Source organism: Suncus etruscus, chromosome 5 (assembly GCF_024139225.1).
Source record: "Suncus etruscus isolate mSunEtr1 chromosome 5, mSunEtr1.pri.cur, whole genome shotgun sequence".
In the NCBI taxonomy this organism is placed as follows: Eukaryota; Metazoa; Chordata; class Mammalia; order Eulipotyphla; family Soricidae; genus Suncus; species Suncus etruscus.
This window is the reverse complement of record NC_064852.1, coordinates 1,795,803-1,823,764: the sequence shown is the minus strand read 5'-3', so window position 1 is coordinate 1,823,764 and position 27,962 is coordinate 1,795,803. Positions and strand designations below refer to the sequence as shown.

Here is a 27,962-nt window from a genome sequence, read left to right as displayed (position 1 = left end):
GGAGTAACCCCTGAGCGTTACCGGGTGTGGCCCAAAAACCAAAAACCAAAAAAAAAAAAAAAAAAAAAAAAGAAACTGAAAGCCTTCACTGTAAGTTTAAGCATAAGACATGGTTGTCCACTCTCGTTGCCACTATTCAGTATGGTGTTTAAAGAGTTTATAAACATCACTTATCTTCAGGGGAAATTAGGAATTTGAAGAAGCAAGGAAGGATTTTTCCATCGAGCATATTGATAGGATGTGGTCTTGAAAAAGAGGGTTTTTTGCCCATGCAGGCTATGGATGGTAAATTTACTGTTATAGCAGTTCATAAATACACCCATAACTCAATCATTTTATTTTATACTTTAAACTTACACAATGTCGATATCAATTATATCTCAATGAAATTGGAATATTTTAATAAAACATTCAGAATAAGTTATAAAAGTTATAAATTTGTCCTTTTTTATTTTTGGTTTTTGGGTCACATCCAGCAGTGCTCAGGGGTTCCTCCTGGCTCTATGCTCAGAAATCGCTCCTGGCAGGCTCGGGGGACCATATGGTATACCAGAATTCGAACCACCGACCTTCTGCATGCAAGGCAAATGCTTTACCTCCATGCTATCTATCCAACCCCATAAATTTGTCTTTTAAGTACTAATTATAGCTAAATTGCAAGATAATGATTTCCACAATAGTGTAGACAAACATAATTCAGAAGAAACCCAAATAATAGCTTGAGAAACAACTCAGTAAAAAAAATTTTGCTGCTTTTTGGATCACAAAAAACTGTGTGCAAGCTGGCTAAGTTCAGGGACTACTCCTAGCTCCTAGAATTACTTCTGAGAGGGCTGAGGGGACTATATGGGATGCCAGGGAGGAAATTCAGGTTAACCCTGTATAAGATTACTGTTCTACTCACTGTACTATCTGTTTGGCCCCAAATATTTTTAGTAAATATGCTCATTTCTATTTTACATTCTAACCACGTAAAAGTGAATAATTTTCTCTATAGGTATTGATTAGGATTCTACTTACAATATTTTAGTATTAACTATTAACATATTAACTATGCTATGACACAATTGAAATAAAGTTTTGATTACTCAAAGCACACTACCATCTATGCAAAAAGTTAAGTATAATAACATGCATAGGTACCACAGAATTATTTGCCAAGTAATTTTATTTTATACAGAGAATTACTAGTAAGTCTGGGCTAGTGGTGTGCAAAATAAAACATACTGCCATTGTATGCTGTCTTTTTCCAGCTGAAGAACAGGGCTTATTCTTCATCTTTTCTTTAATATACCAAGTTTGTTCCCAAGGCAGCAGGAATTCTATCAGGCACCTTTTTCACTGCACTTTTCATGGAATAAGAGTTTCAACATGGACACATACCTATTGGGTATTTAGTGAGATATGCGCTCTCACCCTGCAGGCGTTTTGCCTCTTCACAACAACGGAAGAAGGCTCTTAGGCAAGTGGGGCCAATGGTAACCCGAGCAGCCCTGGTTTCACAGCTCTCCTCACTTTGATGGATTCCATCAAGACAGCATCTCTGGATTACCTTGTGCCTATATGTAGATACTGAGATGACAACACAACTACACTTAGTCAAGTGCAAATTCAAAGACCTGGCACTCAACTGAGACTCAACTGGTCCATTTTCCTTCCTGGTGTCTCCTGTCAGAACTTTTCTTGTTCCAGTGGTCACCAACCCCCTCTCCCCCCAGGAATAGCTCCCTGAGCTGAGCGGGGAATTACTTCCTCCCCAGACCGTCGTTCTATTCTGATTCTTCATGACATCTAAACAAAAACCTAACTCCTCTTAGGAGCATTATTGGAGTTAACTGTCTTCTGCAGGTAAGTCCCATAATCAAGAGTTCCTTGGATATTTAGACAGTCATCAGATAGTGAGAGAGAAGCAGAATGTTTGTGCCAGAGATGGGAAAAGGGGGAAGATGAGGGACATTGTTGGTGAAAAACTTGCACTGGTAAAGGATGGTGTACATTCTATGACTGAAACTCAACTTTGACCATTTCTATAACTACAGCACTTAAAGAAATGATTTTAAAAAACATGAAAAATGTCATAATCATTTAAGTCTTTCTATGGTAAATATTACAGAAAGATATTAATTTGAGCATGTTTTCATGGGGTAAGACTGGTTTCAAAAAATCTTTAGACAGTCTCTTTCCACTGGTCACATAGGTCACAGAGCTAGTCAAAGTACAATTCAATAAAAATTCAGTATTTAATTAATCAGGACAACTATTCATATGGATAGCCCTCCTGTTTTCCCAAACCCACAGTCTGGATCATTGATATTGATCATCTCCTCTGTCTTTTGGAGGAAGGAAATCAATGATTCGGAGTAGAAAAAAGACTGGCCCACGTGGGCATATTTGCTTCAGTTACATGAAGAAGGCTGATATATGATATGATATGATATATGATGTGATATAATATTTGTATCATAAAAGCACAGTAACCACTGATCTTTTTTCACTATTCTACATCAATCATTTTGCGAATTTCTTCACTATCATATAAAAAGGCAAAATAAAACAATTGAGCACCCAGTTTTACTACATGGTCTTTCTCTTCTTTTATCGATCTGAAAATTTTCTTAAATGATGCACCTATTAACAAAAAAAAACCAGAGGAACATCTTTAGAATAGATACTTCAATCAAATCATATAAGTACTTACATAATATTCACAGATTGAGGGTGAAGAGAATTCTCCAAAGGTTGGACCACATTTGCCTGTGCAGAAGGTTGAGTTCAATATTCAGCACTGAAATTAGCCTGTGCACAACTGGGTCTAGGGAGTTGGTACAGTGGATAGAGTACTTGCCTTTCACATGGCTGACATGGGTTTGATCCCCAGCACCCCATATGATGGTAACCTGAATCTCCCCAGGAGTGATCCCTGAGTTCAGAGTTAGAAGTAACGTCTGAGCACCATCAGGTGTGGGATCCCCCAAACAAAAACAAACTAATAAAACAATACCTGAGCACAACAATATGTAACCCTAGTGACCTCCAACCAACTTGGGATCATATGAAAGACCAAGTGTGGCAGCCATTTTTGTTATCTTCCTGAGTATTTGTTTTTTTTTATTAAATTTTAATTTTAAAATTAGAGCTTAAGTTTTTATACTGTAATAGTTTTTACTTTAAAGGATTAATCTGTAATTGCAATAGGATTTGAAAGGGAGATGATTTCAGGGTCAGGAAAAATCAAAGTATTCTCTTGAAAATATATTCAGGGTGAGAGCCACAAGATAGTTCAGAAGTCAAAGGACAATACCTGCCATACATAGGACCTGAGTTCCATCCTTGAAAATGCATACCCACCCACGTACTTCCCCAGTAGCATCAGAAATAGCCCAGAGGATATACATGGCCCTGAGTTCAAATCTGATCCCTGGTAATAAACCCTACCCTTGTGTTCCTCAAGGCCATCATCCCTTGCCTTGATGGTCCCCTGCACCATATGATGAGGTCCTAGTAACCCTTATTACCACCCGGAGCATTATCAGAAGTCAGCATGAAACATTCTATGCCAGTTACATATTGCTAGGAGTGACACTGTGTTTTCTGCTTGAGTTTTCTCTTTTCTAGACAGGGGGTTACTTGAGTCCCCTTTCGAACCCCACCCCCAATAGTTCTAAAGCTTATTGAAAAGAAACTGAGTCACCATCTTGTTGGGAGTTATCTTCATTCATGTTGGTAAGGACAGTGAGTCCCATGGAATAGAGCACTTCAGTATTATTCCTGCCACCGCCTGCTCCACAGTCCTGGCTCTTTTTGTGAGAAGATTGGAGTATCTGTTCAAGAGAAGACAATCCCCCCCCCCAAAAAAAAAAACAACAGTCAGAAACTACAAAGGAGAACACATGTATTATGAATAATGTTATCTGAAGTTTAAAGGTTAGAACTGAATTCTGCAGTTTTCTCATTCCAGTTTAGTATTATTCATCAAGTTCATAAGAATGCCACCACTCTTAAAAATGAGCAAAGATGGCTGAAGAGATAGCTCAGCAGGTAGCTGCTTGCCTAGTATATCACTGACTGGGGTTTAATCTTCAGCCTCCCATATAGTCTCCCAAGTTCTCCAGAAGTAATTTTAAAAAACCAACTAAAGTATGTGGAAAGAATTTAATTTTTTGGCTTTGGACCACCCACAGTGATGGACAAGAGCTACTCACAGAATAGCATTTGAGAAATATGGTGTTTTTGTTTTTTATGTTGACTAAAGTGGATTACAAATCTTTCACAGCAATATTTTAGGTACATAGTGACATTGAATCAAGGGCATCCCCACCACCAATGTTGTCCTCCCTCCACCCCTGTTCCCAGCAAGCATTTGAGAAATATCTTAGTGGTGCTTGGGGAACATGGGTACCAGGGGACTGAACCCAGACTTCCTCCATGCAAAACATGCATTCCAGCCCTTTATTCTCTGACCCCCACTTTAAAGATTTGTGTTCTTACTAGCCAACTCTAGGGATTGTTGTGTATATTTAATAAGATTACAGATGATAAATTAGGGAGATGAGATCCAAGGGCTGGAGCACCCCTGGGTGCAATCTCCAACTATGCATGGTTCCCCAAGAATCCCATGGAGTGTACCTGAACACCTACAGGTATGGTTAATAAGACAAAGAAAGAATAATGTTACAGATGTAAATGTTTTGCGATGATACTAACCAAATAGAAAATAGTCAGAAACTGTTGGCTTACTTATTATCTGTAAGTGTAGCCGAAAAGATGTAGATGTAGCTGCATCTTTTACTTTATTCTCCTAGGAGTAAACCATAGACTCCTGAGAGAAACATGGAGGTCCCTTGGCCCTGTGTTATACCAAGTAGGTCAGCATGTACTTAACTCCTTTTGTGGGGTTTTTGCATCTTCCTTCAGGGAGATATGTAGAAATGTTCACTGCTGATAATACTACCCACGCTTCTGATTGAGTTTCCATAGTTAAAGAGATACCTTTTCCGAGAGAAGGTGTATTTCTGTTTGAAGATACACAAATCTAAAGTAATTGAGAAGGAAAGAATCTTAGTGTCAGGTGAAACTGTGTTAGTGTCAGGTCAAAGTTCGTGTCAGGCTGGCAAAGGTATTTGTGGCTTACCTGAAACTGGCTATCACAGTTTTCTTCAACTTTTAGACAGACTGAGTCAGACACTAATTCTGTCATCTGATCTTCTATGACAAAGTAATAGACCAAAAGACAGGCTGTAGGCACCATGTGCTGAGTCAGGGTAAGGTTCAAAATTTGGAAAGATGAACCTGGGAGTTTCTTCTGTGTACCAAAGTTTACAATTTTCCCCCTAGATGAAATCTAAAAATACAGAGCAATAAACAAAAATCCAAGTGGGCTGAAAACTGAGTCAATAATAAAGGGAAGAGGAATGAATTCCAGAGAGATACTACACTGTTTTAAGCCCACATACATGAATATATTTCCTCATTGCAGTCATAATAACATTATGGCTTTATCTATATCCTTCAGTAATCATAAAAATTGAGACTCATAGATACAAACTGTTTATTAGTTTAAAAGGTGTCACTCTCAACATCTGTACATTTCTTGCTTACTTCAACAAGTGGCTCAAGAAGTAAGATATTATCAGTCACTGAAAGTAAAAGAACTTGGACTTGTTTTCATTCAAAGTTTTTTAATATTATCTTTTAAGAACCTTGATTACAAACATGATTTTAGTTGGGTTTCAGTCACAAAAAGACACCCCCTTCACCAGTACAATATTCCCATCACCAATGTCCCCAATCTACCTCCTCCCCATACCCCCACCAGTATTCCAGACAGGCATTCTAATTCTCTCACTCATTGTCACCATAGTTGTCAGTGTAGTTATTTCTCTAACTACACTCACTATTCTTTGTAGTGAGTTTCATATAGTGAGCAGGTCTATCCAACCCTCATCCCTATTGTCTCTGGGCATTATTACAATAATGTATTTTTTCTTAAAACCCAGAGATGAGTAAAACTATTCTGTGTCTATCTTTCCCTCTGACTTATTTTACTCAGCATAATAGATTCCATGTACATCCATGTATAGAAAAATCTCATGACTTCACTTCTCCTGATGGATGCCTAATATTCCATTGTGTATATGTACCATAATTTCTCTAGCCATTCATCTATTGAAGGACATCTTGGTTATTTCCAGAGTCTGGCTATTGTAAATAGCACTGCAATGAATATACGTGTGAGGAAGAAATTTTTGTATTTTATTTTTGTGTACCTACGATATATTCCTAGGAGTAGTATAGCTATATCATATGGGAGCTCAATTTCTAGTTTTTTGAAGAATCTCCATATTGTTTTCCATAAAGGCTGGACGAGATGACATTCCTACTAGCAGTGAGAGTTTCTTTCTCTCCACATCCCGGTAAGCACTGATTGTTCTTGCTCTTTGTGATGTGTGCCAGTCTCTGTAGCATGAGATGGTACCTCATAGTTGTTTTGATTTGCATCTCCCTGATGATTAGTAATGTGGAGGATTATTTTACTTGTCTTTTGGCCATTTGTATTTCTTCTTTGACGAGGTGTCTGTTCATTTATTCTCCCCAATTTTTGATGGCGTTAGATTTTTTCTTCTTTAGTTCTGTTAGTAACTTGCATATTTTCAATATTAGATCCTTATCTAATGGGTACTGGGTGAATAGTTTCTCCCATTCTGTGGATGACTTTTGTATCCTAGGCACAATCTCCTTGAGGTGCAGAAGCTTCTCCGCTTAATATAATCCCATCTGTTTATATCTACTTTCACTTGTTTGGAGAGTGATGTTTCATTCAAAGGTTTCTTTTTGAAAACCAAAATTAGCTAGGAAATTACCCCTCATCGTGCTGACTCAAAACCTGAGCCTTTTCTTAAATAGTGGATGGTACTATTTTTATTTTGCATTTTGTACAATTTGAAATTGTACTATTTGAATTTTGTACAGTTTGCATAATTGGCATTGCTACTTTGTACCTAATTTTTTTCCATTTTTCTCCTTTCCTCCCTTTATTGTTGCTAAGATGATCCAGACCAATGCTACACACATTTGGCCATGATGACCACCAGGGTTTTACACCATAATTCCAGGACTCTCTCTTCCTTGGACCCACAAAGTAGGTAGTACACCTGGCTCAACAAAGGCACCACTACTTTGTATTTTAAACAGCAATGAGTGATGCCTAAAACATTCTACCCTTCTTTGAGTACATTATTAAGATATTCCCTGTGTAAATAAAGCACATTCTCAAAGACTGTTGCAATGCCCAGGAGTCTAATTTCTTATAGTGCTCTTTATTGTCCAGACTAGTCGGAGGACTAAATGACAGCTCTTATCAAACCCCCACTTTCACACCTCATTCTATAAACCTAAAATTTGGAAGAAGTCCAATAAAAATCTTTTTTTTTTTTTGTTTTTGTTTTTTGGGCCACACCCGTTTGACGCTCAGGGGTTACTCCTGGCTATGTGCTTAGAAATCGCCCCTGGCTTGGGGGGGACCATATGGGACGCCGGGGGATCGAACCTCGGTCCGTTCCTTGGCTAGCGCTTGTAAGGCAGAAACCTTACCTCTAGCGCCACCTTCCCGGCCCCCCAATAAAAATCTTAAAGCTACACTTGATGGGTTCTGACCAAGGCAGACTCTTGACTCTGTCCCACATGTGAGAGCTTGGGGAGATATTCTGAGGTTCTATTCTGAAGATGTTTAGGAACGTGATTTTTAGACAGTCAATAGTTATGTAAGTGCATTCTCACAGTGACTAAGTATCACTTCGGGGTTCCTTTGTCTTAGGTAAGTATCCATTTAAAGAAATATTTACACAAAAGTACGCTACAAGAAGGGGATTAGGTACAAGTTAGACATGAACGACCTTACCAGGTAATTGTAGTGTGTAATCCTGTCAGCATGAGGACTTTTAGGAGTGACAGTTACGCTCAGCTGCTCTCCCACCAGCAAACTCTTGTAACTGTCTGGCCAGCTGAGGGAAAGGAAACTTTGGCTGTGGGATGAATAAGCCACTGCTTGATAGTGATTGCTGGTCTGATATTCCTCTGGAAGTTCTGGATCATCCGTTCTCACCTAAAAGAAATAGTGATAATAATGTAATAGCAAAATGGGTAGGGCATCTGCCTTGCAAGTAGCTGACTTGGGTTTGGTCCCCGGCATCCCATATGGTTCCCAAAGGTTTCCAGTAGCAATTTCTGAACACAGAGTCAGGAATAATCCCTGAGTGCCACCAGATGTTTCCCAATAAACAAATAATGATGATGATGATGATGATGATGATGATGATGATTGAAGCCCCATCCCCCATTCTTCCTTGGGTAACTTGACCTTACCTGCAAGACCCCGCCTATTCCTGGGAGAGGTCTTGGAAAAGTTAGATAAGGCTTTGACTGGAGAGGATTAAGGTCTTTGCCAGCATGGAGGTCAGAGGGAAGATGGCTGAAAGGAGTTAAGATGCAGGGCAAGCTAAGAATGGCTGAATGCTTAAATAGGTTTATGATATAGGCCACATACGTGGGTCAAGGTAAATAAAGATGTTATCTCTCTGCAAGCCTGCCTGTGAGTGAGTTTTATACCTGCTGTGACCACCTGAAGTTGCTGACCCGATGGTTAATGGGGGATGGAGCCACATGGCCGGGGCCTAAGGACAAAGGCCTCCATCTACCATCCAAGTCCATCATAAGGGCTTAATGCAACATCCTGGTGCCCTAATGTGGATCTGAATCCCAAGAAAACAGCGATTATGGTGAGATTTCTGCTTTTCAGTTTGATTTTGGCTCTTTTCGGGTGGACGGGGCCCAAAATCCTGGGCCACATGGAACCAGGTTCAAAGATGGCCACGACCCCTTCTGGGGGCAAAAATACCAGTAAAACAGGGGAGGTGAAAACTTGCATCACTCCCATCCAAGGCCCAGAACTGAAACTTTATTACAAGAAACAAAAACCTCGGCCTCCTCAGAGACTGATGAAAAGCCTAGATTGGAAACAAAGGGAAAAAAAGACAGTATTGAAAGCGGACTGATTTTCTGAGAATGACCTTCGGCCTGTATTTGGACTTTGACTTTGAAAACTTCGGACTGGACTATTAGTTTGAATCACTTTGAATCCAACATCCAAATGCACCCTGCCCTGCGAGAAAAAAGCTGCGAACATGTTGCATTGTGGCAGCAGAGTCAGCTTTCAAAGTGCTGCCTGAAAAATAAGGCAGCTGTGATCAGCAGAGAATGCCTGTCCTGCGGCAAAAAGGCAAAAAGCTCCTAATCAGCCCAAAAGAGGCAATGCTCGGCTCGGTTTGGCTTGGCTCGGCTCAGCTCAGCTCAGCTCTGCTCTGCTCTGCTCTGCTCTGGTAAAGCCACGTGACAACAGCGGCATGGAAAGGACAAAAGTGGCAAGCCTGGGATCCACCCTCCAGATCAGAGAGGTGAAATGGCGCAAGAGGACCTGCTTGCAGGGGCTGAAACTCCATGCAGTGAAACCATGGTGAGAGCATTGTGGGACAAAATCAATGCCTGCACATTTGGTTTTCAGTGAAGGAATTACACAATTGGTGTTGGTAATGGGAAAAAAATTAGATAGTAGTGTAAAAAGTTTTAAAAAGGGGGGGGGAGTAATACAGCTTAGCCCAACTAAAAGATCTGATTTCTAACTGCCTGCATATAACTTTAATCTAAGACATATTCTTGCCTATTTAAATGTGCTTTATTGTTTTCCATAGTTAATATTTCCATTGGTATAATGTTTACTGTGTATTTTAATGTATTGAGCCTGTTTTTAAAATGTATGTCCTGCATTTTTTTTGCTGTAGTACTTGTGTTTAGGGAAAGTTTATAGGAACGAAAGTTCCCCCAATAAATAGTTTATATAGTATTAAAGGTATAGGAACAAAAGAAGTTCTAGGATAGTGCTTGATAAAAAGCATTAAAAAAAAGAATTTTTTTAAGTTACAGGTGTATGGTATATTTTGCAGAAATGTTATGTTTTTAAAAAGAACTGGTATGTTAATTTTCACTTTATTATGTTGTTGCATTGGAAATATTACCTGCCTTTAGAGTCAGAATTACAAAAGTTTCATTTACATTACAGAGAAGGGAGAGATGAAGCCCCATCCCCCATTCTTCCTTGGGTAACTTGATCTTACCTGCAAGCCCTGCCCATTCCTGGGAGGGGTCTTGGAAAAGTTAGATAAGGCTTTGACTGGAGAGGATTAAGGTCTTTGCCAGTATGGAGGTCAGAGGGAAGATGGCTGAAAGGAGTTAAGATGCAGGGCAAGCTAAGAATGGCTGAATGCTTAAATAGGTTTACCATAAAGGCCCACACGTGGACCAAAGTAAATAAAGATGTCTAACAGCCAAGTCCATCATAAGGGCTTAATGCTACAGATGATGATGATGATGATATGGAAAGCATCACTTTCCCCAACTGTAAATTGTAATACAAAGCAATAGTCATTAAAACAGCATGGTATTGGAATAAAGACAAACCATCAAATCAATGGAATAGACTTGAGTATTCAGAGAATGTTCCCTAGACATACAATCAATTAATCTTTGATAAAGAGGCAAGAAACACAAAATGGAGTAAGAAAAGCCTCTCCAACAAGTGGTGCTGGGACAACTGCTCAACCATATGCAAAAAAAGCTAACTCAGATCTCCATCTAACACCAATAACAAATGTCAAATCCAAACAGATTAAAGACCTTGATATCAGACCCGAAACCATAAGGTGTATAGAACAACATGTAGGTAAAACACTCCTTGACATTGAGACTAAAGGCATTTTAGAGAAAGAAACATAACTGTCCAAACAAGTGGAAGCAGAGATAAAGAGATGAGACTATATTAAGCTAAGAAGCTTCTGCACCTCAAAGGAAATAGTGCCTTGGATACAAAGGTCACCCACAGAATGAAGAAGCTATTCACCAAATACCCATCAGATAAGGGGCTAATGTCTAAGATATGTGAAATACTGACAGAACTTAACAAGAAAAAATATCTAACCCCATCAAAATATGGGGAGAAGAAATGAATAGACAATTTCTCGAAGAAGTACAAATATCCAAAAGGTACATTAAAATGCTCTATAATCATCAGGAAGATGCAAATCAAAACAACAATGAGGTATCATCTGATGACACAGAGACTGGCACACATCACAAAGAACAAGAACAACTAGTGCTGGCTGGAATATGGGGAGAAAAGACTCTCATTCACTGTTGGTGGGAATGCCAGCTATTTCAGTCTTTATGAAAAACAATATGGAGATTCCTCAAAAACTTGACATTAAGCTCTCATATGATCCAGCAATACCACTCTTAGAGATATACCCTATGAATACAAAAACATTACACAAAAATGCCTTCTGCACACCTACATTCATTGCTGTACTATTTACAATAGCCAGAATCTGGAAGCAATCCAATGCCCAACAACAGATGAGTTGCTAAAGAATCTGTGATTCATCTAGACAATGGAATACTATACAGCCATCAGAAAAGTGAAGTCATGAAATTTTCCTATACATGAACAGATGTGGAAACTATTATGCCTGAATGAAATGAGTCAGAGAAAGAGAGATAGACACAGGATAGTCTCACAGGATAAATAGTATGCGAATAATACCCAGAAACAATAGAGATAAGGGCTAGAAGGACTGCCCATGATATGAAGTTTGCCACAAAGAATGGTGAGTGCAGTTAGAGATATAACTACACTAGCAACTATCATGACAATGGTAGTGAGTGAGAGAAATAGAAATAGAAATTCCTCTCTGGAATACAGTCACGGGGTGGGGGAGGTGGAGAGGGTTGATGGGGGGCATTGGTTATGGGAAGACTTCACTGGTGAAGGGGGTTGTGCTTTTCTATAACTAAAACCCTGCTGTAGACATGTTTGTAATCACGTTGCTTAAATAAAAATATTGTTTAAAAAATAAATAATAAATAAAATTTAAAAATAAAAAATCAAATAATGATCATAAAAGAAAAATAAAGTACTGGCATTGAACTTTGTGTCCATAATGACCATGGTGAGTGTGGTGGTGGTGGTTTTAGTAATCCTTGGCACTTTCCAAGCTGTCATTTACTCACAGGTCTAGTTTTAAGAGATAGCTATAAATGTACTCATATGCTTCACACATATTTGGACTCATAACTTATTATTAAAGGACAAATTAACCTCCCATTGTTTTAGTGCCATAATAAATTATAGTCTGAATTGACTACAGAAAGACTGTTGATTAGATATATTAAAGTTGAGTATGAACATCTAGAAATCTGGAAAAGCCTCCAAAAAAGACAAAAAGGGGAGAGAATTCCAAATATGTGATCATCCAGGTGATCTCCCATAGAAACATATTAAGGGTCTCTATGTGTGCTTCCCTTGGAGATCACATTTTTAGGATTTTTTTCTTAAATGACAAGCCAATGTATAGTCTCATATTTTCTACAGTCACAGACTGACAAAAACAAGGAATGGGAGAGCATAAAATTGGAAAAGAGATGTGGCAATAATTATTTCATTTTTTGGTTTCCTAAATCAAACCCACAGGCTCATACATGAATGTAACTCTTACACACTTTTTTTTTTTTTTTTTTTTTTTTTTGGTTTTTGGGTCACACCCGGCGGTGCTCAGGGGTTACTCCTGGCTGTCTGCTCAGAAATAGCTCCTGGCAGGCACGGGGGACCATATGGGACACCGGGATTCGAACCAACCACCTTTGGTCCTGGATCGGCTGCTTGCAAGGCAAACACCGCTGTGCTATCTCTCCGGGCCCAACTCTTACACACTATTAGAGATGTTAGCTTCAAATGAAAATGAGACTGAATGATTTTACCACTTCCCGAGAAAGAGAAAGAGAGAAAGAGCTTAAACGGATCTATTTATGTGTGGTATACACATAAATAGGGAACTTTTATAAATAAATATTAAAGACTGTCTCTGCCTTTGAACAACAGGCTAGATCATGTATGCTTTAGTGAAAACAGAACAATTAGTTATTGGGGGGATATAACTAGTGAAAGTAATTGGATAAAAGAGTACAAAAGAAAACCAGTTCTTGCTATCAGAGTAAAGGGAGATTTTTATTTGACACTTGTTTAGGTTTAGAAAGGTATCTCTGAATTCAGGAGGCAATCTTTACTGGTCCCTAATATATATTATTATGTCAGGAATTGTTTATTGATAAGGACACAAAAGAGGGTAGGATAAGTTTTTGAAACTTTTTAGGAAAATAAAATCCATGAACTTTTATTGGAGAACAGGATGCCACCCTCTGTTAATAGAGAGTAGTCTAAAAAGTGTTCTTAGATAATATCCCTTAAAAGCTGACCTCTGGGGCCAGAAATATATCACAGTGGTAGGGCATTTGCCTTGCATGCAGCTGACTTGGGAGGCACTTGTTTCGATTCTCAATATCCCATATGGGATACCACACACTGTTGGGTGTGACCCAAAAACCAATCAACCAATCAATCAATAGTGTATTTAAAAAAAAAACTGACATCAAGGGCAAGGGTGTGCTTCAATAACAAAATACATGCCTTTGCAGATGAGACCTGGGTTTGATCCCTTGCTCACAGGAAAAAGAAAAAAGTTTACATACAAATAAGTAGGATTTAAGGACCCAAATAACAGGGATAGACCTAAATAGACTTTCATAGACATCATAGCTATACTGTCTAGAATATTTGGCAGCCTCAAAGTGTCATATATTGTCAAAACTGAGGTATATGTAGAATGTGAAAAGGGGAGGAAGGACAAAGTCAGTTAAGTCAGATTTGCACCCAAAAAAGGTAATACCATTTCCCTTGCCACAATGAAGAGAGTGGGGTCCAAGGTGGTTAAGGGGCAATGGATTGAAATAAGTCACCTAGAAGATTTTAGGTGTGAAGTTGGTAAGAAAGTCTTGGTTTTGCATAAAGTAATGTTTATATTTTTTCAAAAATTAATGATATGAATTATATTAAACTAATTATATTAAAATATAAACAAAAATACAAAAATCTATATTCCAAAAATAAATGGAAATAGTAATTCCTAGAAGGGTCTTAAGTGGATGAGATGAGTCTTTGGCATCATCTTTCAGGTTGAGCTGGAGTAGGGTGCTAGCCTTGCATGTGACTGCTGTGATTCCATCCTAGGAACCACATATGGTCCCCTGAGTCCTACTGGGTATTATTCTTGAGTATAGAGCCAGATATAAACGCTAAGCACCACTGGGTGTTGCCAAAAGACAAAATAAAACATAAGGAAAAAATTAAGAAGTTGGTGAGATTCCTCAACGAATCGAGCATATGCTTTGCATGGGTTAGGTGCTGGGCATCCCATGGTACCCAAGCCCCATTGGGAGCAACACCCTAGCACAGAGCCAGAAGAACACCCAGTAATCAGTTAGGTGTCCCCCATAATCATAATTTAAAATAAAAGAAAAAATAAAAAGTAAAGTAAAATGCAAAGAGGCTGGAGCTCTAAAGTAGAGAGTAGGGTGTTTGTGTTGCATGTCACTGTCCCAGGGATCCCTAGCATCCTATATCATCCCTGAGCCTTCCAGGAGTAATTACTGAGTTCAGAGCCAGGAGTAATCTCTGAGTAGTTAGGTGTAACTCCACCCTGGATTTAGGTGTTCCTATCTGAGACCCACCCATTTCTGGGAGGGGTCTTGGGAACCGGATATTAGGTGTGACCTTACCTGCAAGACCCGGCCCATTCCTGGGAAGGGTCTTGGAATAGGTAGATTAACCCTGAAGCCTGGGGATGAGGGGCTCTGAGGAAGATGGCTGAATTATAAGATGCAGGGCTAAGAATGGCCGAATGCTTGAAAGGTTATGAGATAGGCCACACACCTGTGGTGGTCAGGGCATGAATAAAGATGATGCTTCCTAATGCCTGCATGTGAGTGAGTGATTTCGCTTTTCACCTGGGCCTGGGACCCGCCAGCTGGATGGGGGATGAAGCCACGTGGCTGGGGCCTCCATCCTTCACCATCCAGCTCAATCCTTAATTATTTGATACAACATTAGGTGTGGTCAAAAATAAGGATAAAATACAGAATTCAATAAGATGTGGTTTTTCGAAAACAAATAAACTAACAAACATCAATCGGCTCACCAGTCTTTGGAATAAACCAGAAAGATAAGAATTGAAAAATTATCCTGTGATCTTAGTAAAGTAACCCACAGGTAACTTTAGCAAGATTATTTCCAAAGGATTAATTGGGGGAAGAAATTAATCCAAATCTCAATAATTTGAGATATAGGGAGGAAGAAGAGAATGTACATGAATTTTTAGTGGAGCTCCATGTGAATTGAGGGAGACAATCATAGTGGGGGGCGGGAATAGATATTACTGTTGTTCCTCTATTTCACTAGCAATTCTTATTCTAATTTTTTAATTTTGAATTATATTATGCTTGGCAGAAGAGAAAAATTAGTTTATAAATACAGAATAAACAGATTCAAGACCGTCATGGAACATTCACCACAATAAATTGTACTTCCTGGACCACAAATCAAATGTGTGTGCGTTCATAAGACTTATGTGTAAAATCTCCAACTTTCCAAGACACGAGTTACCACACGGACTGAAGAGTTAGCTGAAACAATAACATGTGAGAATTCTGCTGACCTGAAACTCCAGAGTTGTTACATCAGAGGGAATGTCAATCGCAAAAGAGGCTATGCCATCAGAATTTGTTGTGCTTTTCCTTAGGCCCAGATCTGTCTTCTCCTGAGTTTGATCCACCGTTTTTGCACTCAAGGTTATCGCCATCCCAGTTACAACATTGCCAGTGGCATCCTTCACCAGTACCTGTTGAGCCAAACCACTTTCATTAGCTAGTTCATTGTCAACTATGACAATATAGCAAGTGAAGTAATTCATATTGATCATTTTACAAAAATACCACTCAAATATTCCCTTTTCACCCCAAATACAAGCTCGGCAGAATTTAATTTAGTGATCAAATGTAGTTTTTCTAAACTTTTGACTGGCACACTCAAGATACCTGTATTAATTATTTTAACTTCAGTGCCTATTAAATTGATTACATTCTTTTAGTAAGTGCTTGCCATGAATTGGACAAGATAAATTGCCTGGATAAGGCCAGAATCTAGAAAATCGATCGTTGTGGTGGCTGTTGTTACTTTTCAGCACAGCCTTTGGCTGCCTTATTCTACTCCTTGTCCTCTCAGTCTCTTTTCCATTTTGGTATCTTCAATGTAGTTCACAGAGAAATACCTCTCAGAGATCCTCTGACCTCCACAGACTAAGAATGCACTCTAGAAGATGTTATAGTCATTTTACCTTGATGGAAAATGGAAGTCCAGGCTTCAAGAAAAGAGGGGTAGCAACCAGATCCAATGTGTAGGGAAAGAGGAAGTATTTGACATTAATTCCTTTGTTTTTATCAATGGTGTAGTCACCTGCTGGAATAAAACATCACTGAGAATATGGCAAGAATGATGTAGCATGTTCATCTGCATGAATTCACTCTCTGTGTCTCTATTTGTACAAGTACAAACCATTCATCTATCACACTCAGTTAAAACAAAATTGTAAACCTAATTGTAATTAGGCTTAAATTTTTAATATAAAATTTTATTTAAGCACCATGATTACAAGCATGATTGTTGCTGGCTTTCAGTCATAAACAGAACACCCCCTTCACCAGTGCAACATTTCCACCACCAATGTCCGCCCCCTTCTCAACCCCTGCCTGTATTCGAGACAGGCATTCTACTTCTCTCACTTACTAACTTGTCATGGTAGTTGTTAGTGTAGTTATTTTTCGAATTGCACTAACTACTCTGTGGTGAGGTTCACATTGTGAGCCGGTCCTTCAGGTCCTCATCTCTAGTCTCTGGGCATTATTACAATAATGCATCAAATTTTTTAAAACCCATTAATGAGTGAGACTATTATGTGTCTATCTCTTTCCCTCTGACTTATTTCACTTAGCATAATAAATTCCATATACATCCATACATAGGAAAATTTCTTGACTTCATCTCTCCTGATGACTGCATAATATTCCATTTTGTATATGTTCCATAGTTTCTTTAGCTATTCATCTGTTGAAGGGCATCTTGGTTGTTTCCCAGAGTCTGACTATTATAGTGCTGTAATAAATATAAGTGTGAGAAAAGGATTTTTGAACTGTATTTTTGTATTTTTGTGTTCCTAGAATTTATTATTTTTTATCCCTAGAAGTGATATTGCTGGATCATATGGGAGCACAATGTCCAGTTTTTTGAGGAACCTCCATATTGTTTTCCAGAAAGGCTGGTCTAAGAGGCATTCCCACCAGCAGTGAATGAGAGTCCCTTTCTCCCCACATCCCCGCCAGCACTGATGTTCTTTATGATGTGTGCTAATCTCTATGGTGATGAGGTGGTAACCTGATGATTAGTGATGTGGAGCATTTATCATGTGTCATTTGGGCATGTGTATTTCTTCTTTGAGGAAGTGTCTGTTCATTTCTTCTCCCCATTTTTTGATAGGGAAATTTTTTATTTTAAAAAACGTTTAAAGATTTTTTAGTTTTTGTTTTTAAATTAATTTTAAATTAATGTTTTAACATTTTAAAAAGAATATTAAACCATAGGGGCCAGAATAATAGCACAGAGGTAGTGCATTTGCCCTGCATGCAGAAGATCTGGCACAGACCTGGGTTTGATCCCTGACATACTGTATGGTTCTCTGAGCTGCCAGGAGAGATTTCTAAGTGCGATGCCAGGAGTAACCCCTGAGCACCGCTGGGTGTGACCCCCCAAAAAAATTGTAAATAATCTATATTATTGTTATGATCATTCAGGAAAATCCGGACCACTCCATGAATCAATAATTTGAGGTTTTCAGAAGTCTGATAACATTTCCATTCATCAATTTCAAATTCAATTTCAAACACAGCATCCTGAAACAGATGTCTGTTAGATCATGTATCCACATTTCTCTTAAGATAATGAAACAGCCCTATAACCTCAAGGGATGATAATGCTGTTGGAAGACAAGCACATGATAGTTCTCAGTTCCAAGATGACATTCAATTTCTGGGTAATGTAGTAAGATATTAGTGTTTTCTCTTTACTCACATGCAAGCAAATGCCCAAATGACAATGGTGCTTTCATAATCTACTATATTTTTCATACCATAGATGCACTTTTTTCCCCAAAAAGTGCCTCCTATGAAGCATTTGCTGCCTGGAGCTGAAGCCCGAGTACAGGGGAAGAAAGCATCTAAAATCTATATGCATCTTATGGTCAGATGTGTCTTATAGAGCAAAAAAATGCAGTAAATTATTTTTCTCATTCACATTTTTGATGCAAGGAAATTTTCTGGTTTTGGCGTTACCTGTTCTTTTTTTTTTTAACATTAAAAGCTATCTTCTAATGTAAGATTTGGAGGGTCATCATTCAGAAAAATGCCTTTCACAAGTATCCCATGTGCAAACAACATTTTGGTGATACAACTAAGCTGCTCAACATTGTATTAAGATAAGGTATGACAGATTACTACCCAAACTTTGAAATAATTGCCATGAAATGATCCCAGAGAAACACAACCAGCAGAGTGTGCACCACCACAACCACAACCAAAGAGTATGGCCCATGTCTAGCAGCAAAGTCAAATTGTGCAAGTACCACACCATATATGCAATACTGAGTATACACCACAACTAATTGTTCGAACACCAAAAATAAGTATGCTCCTTGTTCATGGATTCAGAGAATTAACATCATTAAAGTGTCAATACTACCCAAAGCATTATATACATATTTAATACAATCCCACTAAAGCTACCCATGACATTCTTTAAAGAAGTGATCAAACACGGGGCCAGAGACATAGCATGGAGGTAAGGCAGAAGGTAAGTGCAGAAGGACTGTGGTTTGAATCCCAGCATCCCATATGGTCCCCGAGCCTGCCAGGAGTGATTTCTGAGTGTAGAGCCAGGAGTAACCCCTGAGCGCTGCCGGGTGTGACCCCCCCCAAAAAAAAAGACAAAAAATAAGTGATCAAACAATCCTGAAATTCATCTGAAACAATAAAAACCCATAAATAGCTAAAGCAACCCTTGGGGAAAGAAATATGGGAGGCATCATTTTCCCCAAATTTAAACTGTATCACAAAGTTATAGTCATTAAAACAGAAGAGTATTGGAATTAAGACAGACCCTCAGATCAGTGGATAAACTAGAGTATTCAGAGAATGTCCACCAGACATACAATCAATTAATCTTTGATAAATAGGCAATAAATGCAAAATGGAACAAGGAAACTCTTCAACAAGTGGTGTTGGGACAACTGGTCAGCAACTTGCAAACAAAACAAACAAGAAAACAAACTCAGATCTCCATCTAACACCATGCACAAAGGTCAAGTGCAAATGGATTAAAGACCTTGATATCAGACCTGAAATCATAAGGTATATAGAAATATAGGTAAAACACTCCTAGACATTGAGTCTAAAGGCATCTTCAAGGAGGAAACGGCCCTCTCCAAACAAGTTGAAGCAGAGATAAACAGATGGGACTATATTAAGCTAAGAAGATTCTGCACCTCATAGGAAATAGTGCCTAGGATACAAAAGCCACCCACATCCATCAGGTAAGTAACTAATATCTAAGATATACAAAATACTGGCAGAACTTAACAAGAACAAAACATCTAACCCCATCAAGAAATGAGGAGAAAAAATGAACAGACAATTTCTCAAAGAAGAAATACAAATAGCCAAAAGGATCATGAAAAAAATGCTCCACATCACTAATCATCAGGAAGATGCAAATCAACAATGAGGTACCATCTCATGCCACAGAGACTGGCAAACATCACAAAGAACAAGAACAATTAGTGCTGGCCGGGATGTGGGGAGAAAGGAACTCTCATTCACTGTTGGTAGGAATGCCATCTAGTCTAACCCTTATGGAAAGCAATATGGAGATTCCAAAATAAACTGGAAATTGCAGCTGGAGCAGTGGCACAGTGGTAAGGTGTTTGCCTTTCATGCAGCTGACTTAGGACAAAACACGGTTTGATCTCCCAGTGTCCCATATGGGGTTCCCCAAGCCAGGAGTGATATCTGAGTGTATAGCCAGGAGTAACCCCTAAGTGTCACAGAGTGGCCCAAAACAAAAAAGCAAACAAACAAACAAACAAACAAATCCCTGAAATTTGAGCTCCCATATGATCTAGCTATACCACTCCTAGGGGTATACAAAGAAATAAAATTCAGAAATCCCTTCATCACACCTATATTCATAGCAGCGCTATTTATAATGGTCAGACTCTATACACAACCAAGATATTCTTCAACAGATAAATGGTTAAAGAAACTGTGGTACATATACACAATGGAATATTATGTAGCCGTCAGAAGAGATGAAGTAGTGAAATTTTCCTATACATGGAATTTATTATGCTGAGTGAAATAAGTCAAAGGGAGAGATACACACAGAATAGTCTGAATCACCTATGGGTTTTAAGGTAAATAAATTATATTATTAAAATGATTCCCAGGGATGAGGGTGGGAAGGACTGTCTCATGATATGAAGCTCACCAGAAAGAGTGGTGAGTGCAGTTGGAGAAATAACTACACTGAAAACTATCATAAAAATGTCAATTAGTGGGCCCAGAGAGATAGCACAGCGGCGTTTGCCTTGCAAGCAGCCGATCCAGGACCAAAGGTAGTTGGTTCGAATCCCGGTGTCCCATATGGTCCCCCGTGCCTGCCAGGAGCTATTTCTGAGCAGACAGCCAGGAGTTACCCCTGAGCAATGCCGGGTGTGGCCCAAAAACCAAAAACCAAAAAAAAAAAAAGTCAATTAGTAAGGGAAGTAGAACGTCTGACTGGAATACATTGGGGAGGAGAGATGGGTGGAGCAATGGTGATGGGAATGTAGCACTGGTGAAGGGGGGTGTACTACTTATGACTGAAACTCAACTACAATTATGTGTGTAAGCATAGTGTATAATAAAGTATTAAAAAATAGGTATGTTGGTCAAAGTCATATGAGAAACAAAGGAAAATTAAAGGCAGAGTGGTGAAAAATGAATTTATGGATTAGTTTAGGAACTTACCAACAATTTCTTGTATATCCACAAATATGTTCAAGTACTTGTAATTTACAACTTCTATAGTTTTATTTAACAGGTTAACTGCCTTTGAAGTATTAAAATTGATTTCTGCAACTCCATTCACCAACTGTTTTATGAAAGGACAAAAGAGTAGAGAGTAGAATATTACAGGAAGGAAACAAAGTTCTTTCTTCAGTTTGAAAATTTTTCACTTGACTATGACATTGTAGTTACAACTAGAAAGTATAAGCTCACATCTATGAAGTATCCTCTTCATAAAAAGGTCATTTCTTTTAAACCTGAATCATCAGTCATAAAGCAAGACAATTAAGTAAGAACATTTGGTGGGAATGAAAATCTCTGATTTAAAATTTTGCTTCTTGAGCCCAGAAAAATAGTATAGTGAGTAGATGGGGTGTTTGCTTTGCACATGGACAACACATGTTTGATTCCTAGCATCCCACGTTGGTCCCTGAGACCTGCCAGTATTGATCTCAAAGTGCAAAGCCAGAAATAACCCCCGAGGACTGCCAGGTTTGGCCCAGAAACTAAATAAATAAGTAAATAAACAAAATCTTGCCTCTTGCTGTTCAAAATTTGAAGCTAGAATTTGATAAAAATGTGCATCAGATGGACTCTGTTTGTAAGTACAATACCTTTGTACAGGAAATTGTACTTACAAATAGACTAAATTGCCTCAGTAAGCTTTGGAAACTCAAGCCTCCGTGGAACTTTCCAAAGTCCAAATTACTATTTGTTTGATTTCAGCTCTGTAAACTCTTGGAGGGAAAAAATCTACTTCCATTGTATATGCTCTGGTGACTTGACTCCATTTCTCTATTTCTGTAAAGATTACGTAAGTTCTTTTCTTACCTTTGTTTTTTCAATGCCTGCAAACATCATGTCCTTTCTAGTATCATTTAAATCTTCTATTATCCGAAAGAGGGCAAAAACTTCAGCCTCACGTACATTTTGACCATCAATAGAACTACGAAAAGAGAACATTGCTAGGTTTAGGAGCACTCGTGGTCACAAGACATCGCCAAATTTCGTAATCCTGACAGCAAGTTAGATGGGAAGGTTTCACAGAAACCCATAAAGCTCAGTGTGTGAGAACAGTAACACAGGAGGTTCAAATAGCACCTTGTCTCAGTACAATCTCAGACAGGTCTTCAGTAACACCACTGTGAGGTAACTGTTGTAACAAACCATAGAAACTAAATGATTTCATGCCTGCTAGAGGGCAGGCTTCAGGGAGTGGATGAGAAACTGGGAACATTGGTGGAGGGAAGGAAGGTCAAAAGGAATATTCGAAACAACTGCATTATGAACAACTTTGCAAAGCTCAGTGTTTAAATAAAGTTTCAAACATAAAAAATAGCATAGCTCCTTTTTGATAAAGCATTTATAGCAACAAAATCAAACCTAATCATATAAATTTTCTTTAACTCTGTAAACAGTGTTCAGGCTGGAAGGTCCAGTTCACTACATGAAGCTCACCACAAAGAGTGATGAGTGTTGTTAGAGAAATAACTACATTGAGAACTATCATAACAATGTGAATGAATGAAAGACGTGAAAAGCCTGTCTAGAGTACAGGCGGAGATGGGGTAGGGAGGAAGGAGATCTGTGACATTGGTGATGGGAATGTTGCACTGGTGAAGGTGGTGTTCTTTGCATGACTGAAACCCAACTACAATCATATTTTTAATCAAGCTGTTTAAATAAAGATATGTATAAAAATAAAGTGTTTTATGAACACCTTGTAAAAAAAATGAGCATACAGGAAAACAACATGAGAAGCGTTAAATAAAGAAAAAAAGAAAGAAAACAGTGTTCTTGTCCAGGCATGCATTTTATCCATAAATGCAACAGGTGCTGAATTGAGGTAAATGTTTTCATTTCTATTGAAAAATGAGAAAATCAAATTCCCAAAAGAATGAAACTATTACTCAGCCTACCACAATATTTCAACTCATAGTGCGCTTATGGAGAAGTGAGCTTGAGAGTGCCCAAGTGAGCTTGAACACTCAAGTGTGGTAAGGACCATGCTTCATCCATCTCTGCACCATGGTGAGACAATTAACTTTATACTTCCTGTGGTATTTTTTCCATAAAAGACAGGCCACATATTGATCGCACGTGTGAAGATGCCAACTTGTAAAAACTGAACACATTTCCTTTTCAATTTTTAAAATTTTAATTTACTTTTTAATTCAAAGGAAAACATTAACTTTCTCCTATTTTTCAAATTTTTGTTGTTTTGTTTTGTTTTGGGGTCATACCTGGCGGAGCTCAGGGGTTATTCCTGGCTCTGAAATCGCCCCTGGCAGGTTCAGGGGACCATGTGGGATTCTGGGAATTGAACCCAGCTCCATCCTGGGTTGGCCGCAACAAGGCACATGCCCTGCCACTTGCTATACCACTCAGGCCCCCTTTCTCCTATTTTAAATAAAACTAAAAACATCAAGTCACTGTTCCTAATGAATGAATAACTTCCTAATTATGATTTCTACATCTGCTCAAACTATTCTAGGCTTGCTTTCAGTAACTGAGTTGTAGAATCAGATATATTTGATTAGTTAATTAATATAAATCTTAACTCCATAGCAAATGAATTTTTTTGTTTGTTTTTGGATCAGACCCAACAGCTCTCAGGGGTTACTCCTGGCTCTATGCTCAGAAATCACTCCTGGCATGCTCGGGGGTAGAGGGGGGCATATGGGATGCTGGGATTTGAACCACTGTCTTTCTGCATGCAAGGCAAATGTTCTACCTCCATGCTATCTCTCCAGCCCCAACAAATGAATTTTTCTTTGTTTTGTTCTGGTTTAATTTGGGGCCACACATGACAGCACTCAAGGTTGCCTCCTGACTCTGCATTTAGAAATTATTCCTTTAATGATCTGGGACCATATGGGATGCTGAGGATCAAACTTGAATCAGCCACATGCAAGCAATTGCCTTTCCCACTCTATTGCTCTGGCTCCCTGATGTTCTAACTTTTTTAAATTTTTTTAAATTTTGCTTTTGGACCACACCTGGTGGTGCTCAGGAGTTACTCCTGACTCTGCACTCAGAAGTCCCTCCTGCTGGAGTGGAGCGGTGGCACAAGCAGTAGAGTGTTTGCCTTGAACACGGCTAACCTAGGAAGGACCATAGTTCAATCCCCTGGTTCTCCAATGGTCCCCCAAGCCAGGAGCAATTTCTGTGTGCATAACCAGGAGTAACTCCTGAGGATCACCAGGTATAGCCCAAAAAGTTCAAAAAACAAAACAAAACAGAACAGAACAGTCACTCCTGGCAGGCTGTGGGGACCATATGGAATGCTGGGGATTGAATCCAGGTGTGTTCCAGGTTGGCAGAGTGCAAGGCAAATGCCCTTAAATGAAAAATGCCCTATTGCTGTGCTATCACTCTGGCCCCCAACATTGCAATTTTTATATGGGCAGTGATAGCCAACTGAATAGTCATTTTAATATATAATTGAATTGTGATATTCAATTACAACAGTAAAAATTTTAGTTGTAAATTTTAGTTGCAAATATTTTAGTTGTAAAATAAACTATTCAAACAAATCATGAATCCATGTCCATTTGTGGCGCTGATGCGCTGATGCCTGAACTAGGATCTGTGGGATGAAAGGCAAATATCTTTATGGCAGTTCTATCTCTCTAGCCCTGTTGCATCTATTTTTAATACACCTGCTCAGGGCTTACTCCTGGCTCAGTGCTCTACAGATCATTACTGACAGTGTTTAGGCGACTATATGCAAAGTTGGGTATAATTGCATACAAAGCAAGTGCTTAATCTCTGTACTAACCCTACTTCGCTATAGATATTCTTAATAATCTTGTTTCTTATATTGAATCTCAGAGTCTTTCTCTATACAAAACCCCAGACAAGCATTGAAAGAAAGTATATTTGACTTCAAAATGAAATCTGTTTGTGCTCAGGGAGAATGAATTTATATGAATTATATATGAATTAGAAAATGATAATATTCTTACCTAGCTTTTATAGTAATCTTGAAGTCCTCAATGTTCTTATGGCTGATGAAGGGTTTTTCTGGTTCTAATGAGATATGAGCGGGCCTTTCCACTGGCTCTAAACAAAATAATTACACCCTTAACTATTGTTCAAGAAAAAAATGGGAGAGAGAAACATCTGTAATGTGGAGAGCTTTCTCATTGGATGACTAGTTGCACAGTTGGGAAATCTATCCTCCAATCAGGGGTGAATCTCATATTTCTTCTGCAACATGGTCCTATTGAATCATATATACTAAAATATATTCACATTTATTGATTTTTAGGGCAGAGAGAAATTAGCAATGACTGGGGCTTAGGTGTACATTCTCGTCTCAGCCTGAACTATGGTGAGAATTTATGAATCTCCCCATTTCTTTCAGCATGATCCTCATCACCTGGTCTTGTCTATAGATGAAGGAAATCAGAATGGCGTGTCAGAAAAGCATGGATCTTGCTAGGACATTATCTAATCTTTCTCTCTAAAAGGATTTTACCCATTGAAGAATGCGAAGGGCAATCAAAGCCCAAGATTTCAGTCACTAAAGGGAGGTGAGTCAGTCCAAGAGCTTTGGTCCTTGACCTACTATCTCCCAAACTCCTCTGTGCAACCATCAACATTGTCACTTCTGTATTCAATAAACACTTTTCTGGAAATCTCAGAAATTCATGAGATACTACCATCTTTCTTAAGCTCAAAATATGCAGTTCCAGTTGTTGTGAAGTCCTCTTTATATTTAGCTTTAATTTTCCATAAGCCATAACTGTGAAAATAAAACATTAAAAACAGGTATTATCAAATAATATTTACCCAATGATTATATATAATATTCAAATTTTAATAACAGCCAAGTTTTGTTATTGTTGCTTAATATTTAAACTCATGCAACCCTCACAAAATATGGGAAATATTCTGTGGTAGCCTCCAACATCAGACAAATGAGGCCCAGCAATAAGAAGAACACACAGCTAGTTAGTGAGTGGTGAAGTTGAAATTCAAAAGGGCCATTCTTTTTCAAACTTCCTTGACAACTCCATGTTTATATGATCTTGAAGGCACTTGTGGATTTAAGGGCCTTGGACCACAAAATTAGTTTAGAGTGTAAGGCACTGATAGCCCTGATTTAAGTCCCTGGAACCACATAGAGGCAACCAACTATTTCCAGAGGTCATTTCTGAGCAAAGCCAAGTAGCCTCAGAGCACTGCTAGGTGTGTCTCCCCAAAAAACAATGAACAGATTTATGAGCCTTCTAATATGCCATATTTGAAAGATGTTTTAGAAGTTAAATATAATATTTATTTGTATATATAAAAGTACATTTATTTATATACAACTCTTTAAGAAGAGTTGGACACACTGAAAGTTGTTTTCATGCTACTTATCCTCTAGAATGTCACAGAATATACTTTACTACAAAATATTTTAATGTAAGGACATTTATTAATAAATAATGACTCTTTTGGGTGGATTGAGCTATTACTCACAGTGCTCAAAGAATATTTCTGACTCTGTGTTTAGGGATCACTTTTGGTGGGACTTAAGGGACCACATGATGTGCTGGAAATCGAACCCAGGTTGGCCACCACAAAGCAAGCACCATATTCACTGTACTATTTGTTTAGCCCCTCAATAAGTCTTAAAGCTTAACTATATTACTGGATTCATATTCTCTACAGTATGTTCAGAAAATATGGACAATGTTCATAAACCATTTGGTCAGGTGAAACTTATAAAATCAACCAGCATATTTGTTGAATATATCACAACCTTAAATCAGTGTGATTTTTTTTCAGTGCCAGGGAAAGCACTCTGGGGGACTCATACATGCAAGACATGCATTTTATGACATTTGTAGACCCCTGAAATTATTTTCAGAGGGGTGTTGTGGTAGAAGAAAAGAGCTAAGATGGGAATGGCCATCAACAATTCTGGGTTCTCATTTCAGCCCACCATTTAAAGTCTCTGTGGCCTTAAAATCGCCTATACATTTTTATAATACTCAAAATCATAATGAGAATGATAAAGGACAATAGTGATTGGCACATAGGCAGGATCCATAAATGGCAATTTTCTTTCCACTTTAAAGAATTCTATTTTCAAAAAATGTATGCAATATGAAAGTCTAAAATCACAAAATATATCATCCAGATTTTTGTAATTATTTTCTGAGATAACTCAATAGCCTTTGTGGACTATTAAACACAACTAGTGGAATTCCTCCATTTGTCCCATTTTTAATCTTTTCTATTAAACTCGGCATCTGGGACAGTGTGTATCACCCATAGTATTTGCTGCCTGGAATTCTCATGAATGTGCTCGCTGAACCAGATAGAGCAGGCTAATATGGGGCTGCAGCTAGTCATTCTATCAGACCACTGGCTTTCCGCAGAAGAGCCCAAGCAAACGTTCCTTTCCACATAGGAAGGACATTCACTGGGCCTGAGATAAAAGTCAGAACCAAACTTCTTTTACATCAGTTCCTTTTGGCCCTCTGTAAATGGCTTCACCAGATTCTGCCATAATCCAGAACCTTCACTGGTTTTTTTTTTTATTTTAAACTTTAGTTATTGATTATTAGTAGTTGTTGGGCCACACTCAGCAGTGCTCAGGGTTACCCCTGGCTCTGCATTCAGAAATCAGCCCTGGCAGGCTGGGCGACCAAATGGGATGCCTGGAATCGAACCCCGTCACTCCCGTGTCCTCCATATACAAGGCAAATGCCCTCCCGCTGTGCTATCTCTTCAGCCCCTCTTCTACTGTTTTTAAACAAAGCAATTTTAGATGAGAAATAATTTAAAATACTTAGGATTAGATGGAATTGTGAAGGCAG

At 38.5% G+C, this 27,962-nt stretch overlaps 1 protein-coding gene across 1 annotated transcript; it reads right to left on the bottom strand.

Annotated features, from left to right (window-relative positions):
• Positions 1-4,789: 4,789 nt before the first annotated feature.
• LOC126009374 (complement C5-like) lies at positions 4,790-27,652 on the bottom strand. The gene is made up of 10 exons (XM_049773779.1): positions 27,591-27,652; positions 25,812-25,894; positions 25,113-25,209; positions 21,976-22,090; positions 21,106-21,229; positions 16,329-16,450; positions 15,651-15,833; positions 7,898-8,101; positions 5,132-5,341; positions 4,790-5,032 (listed from the first exon to the last, which is right to left on the bottom strand). Exons 1-10 carry the CDS (start codon positions 27,650-27,652, stop codon positions 4,853-4,855), a joined length of 1,380 nt encoding a protein of 459 aa, XP_049629736.1. The 3' UTR covers positions 4,790-4,852.
• Positions 27,653-27,962: the final 310 nt, after the last annotated feature.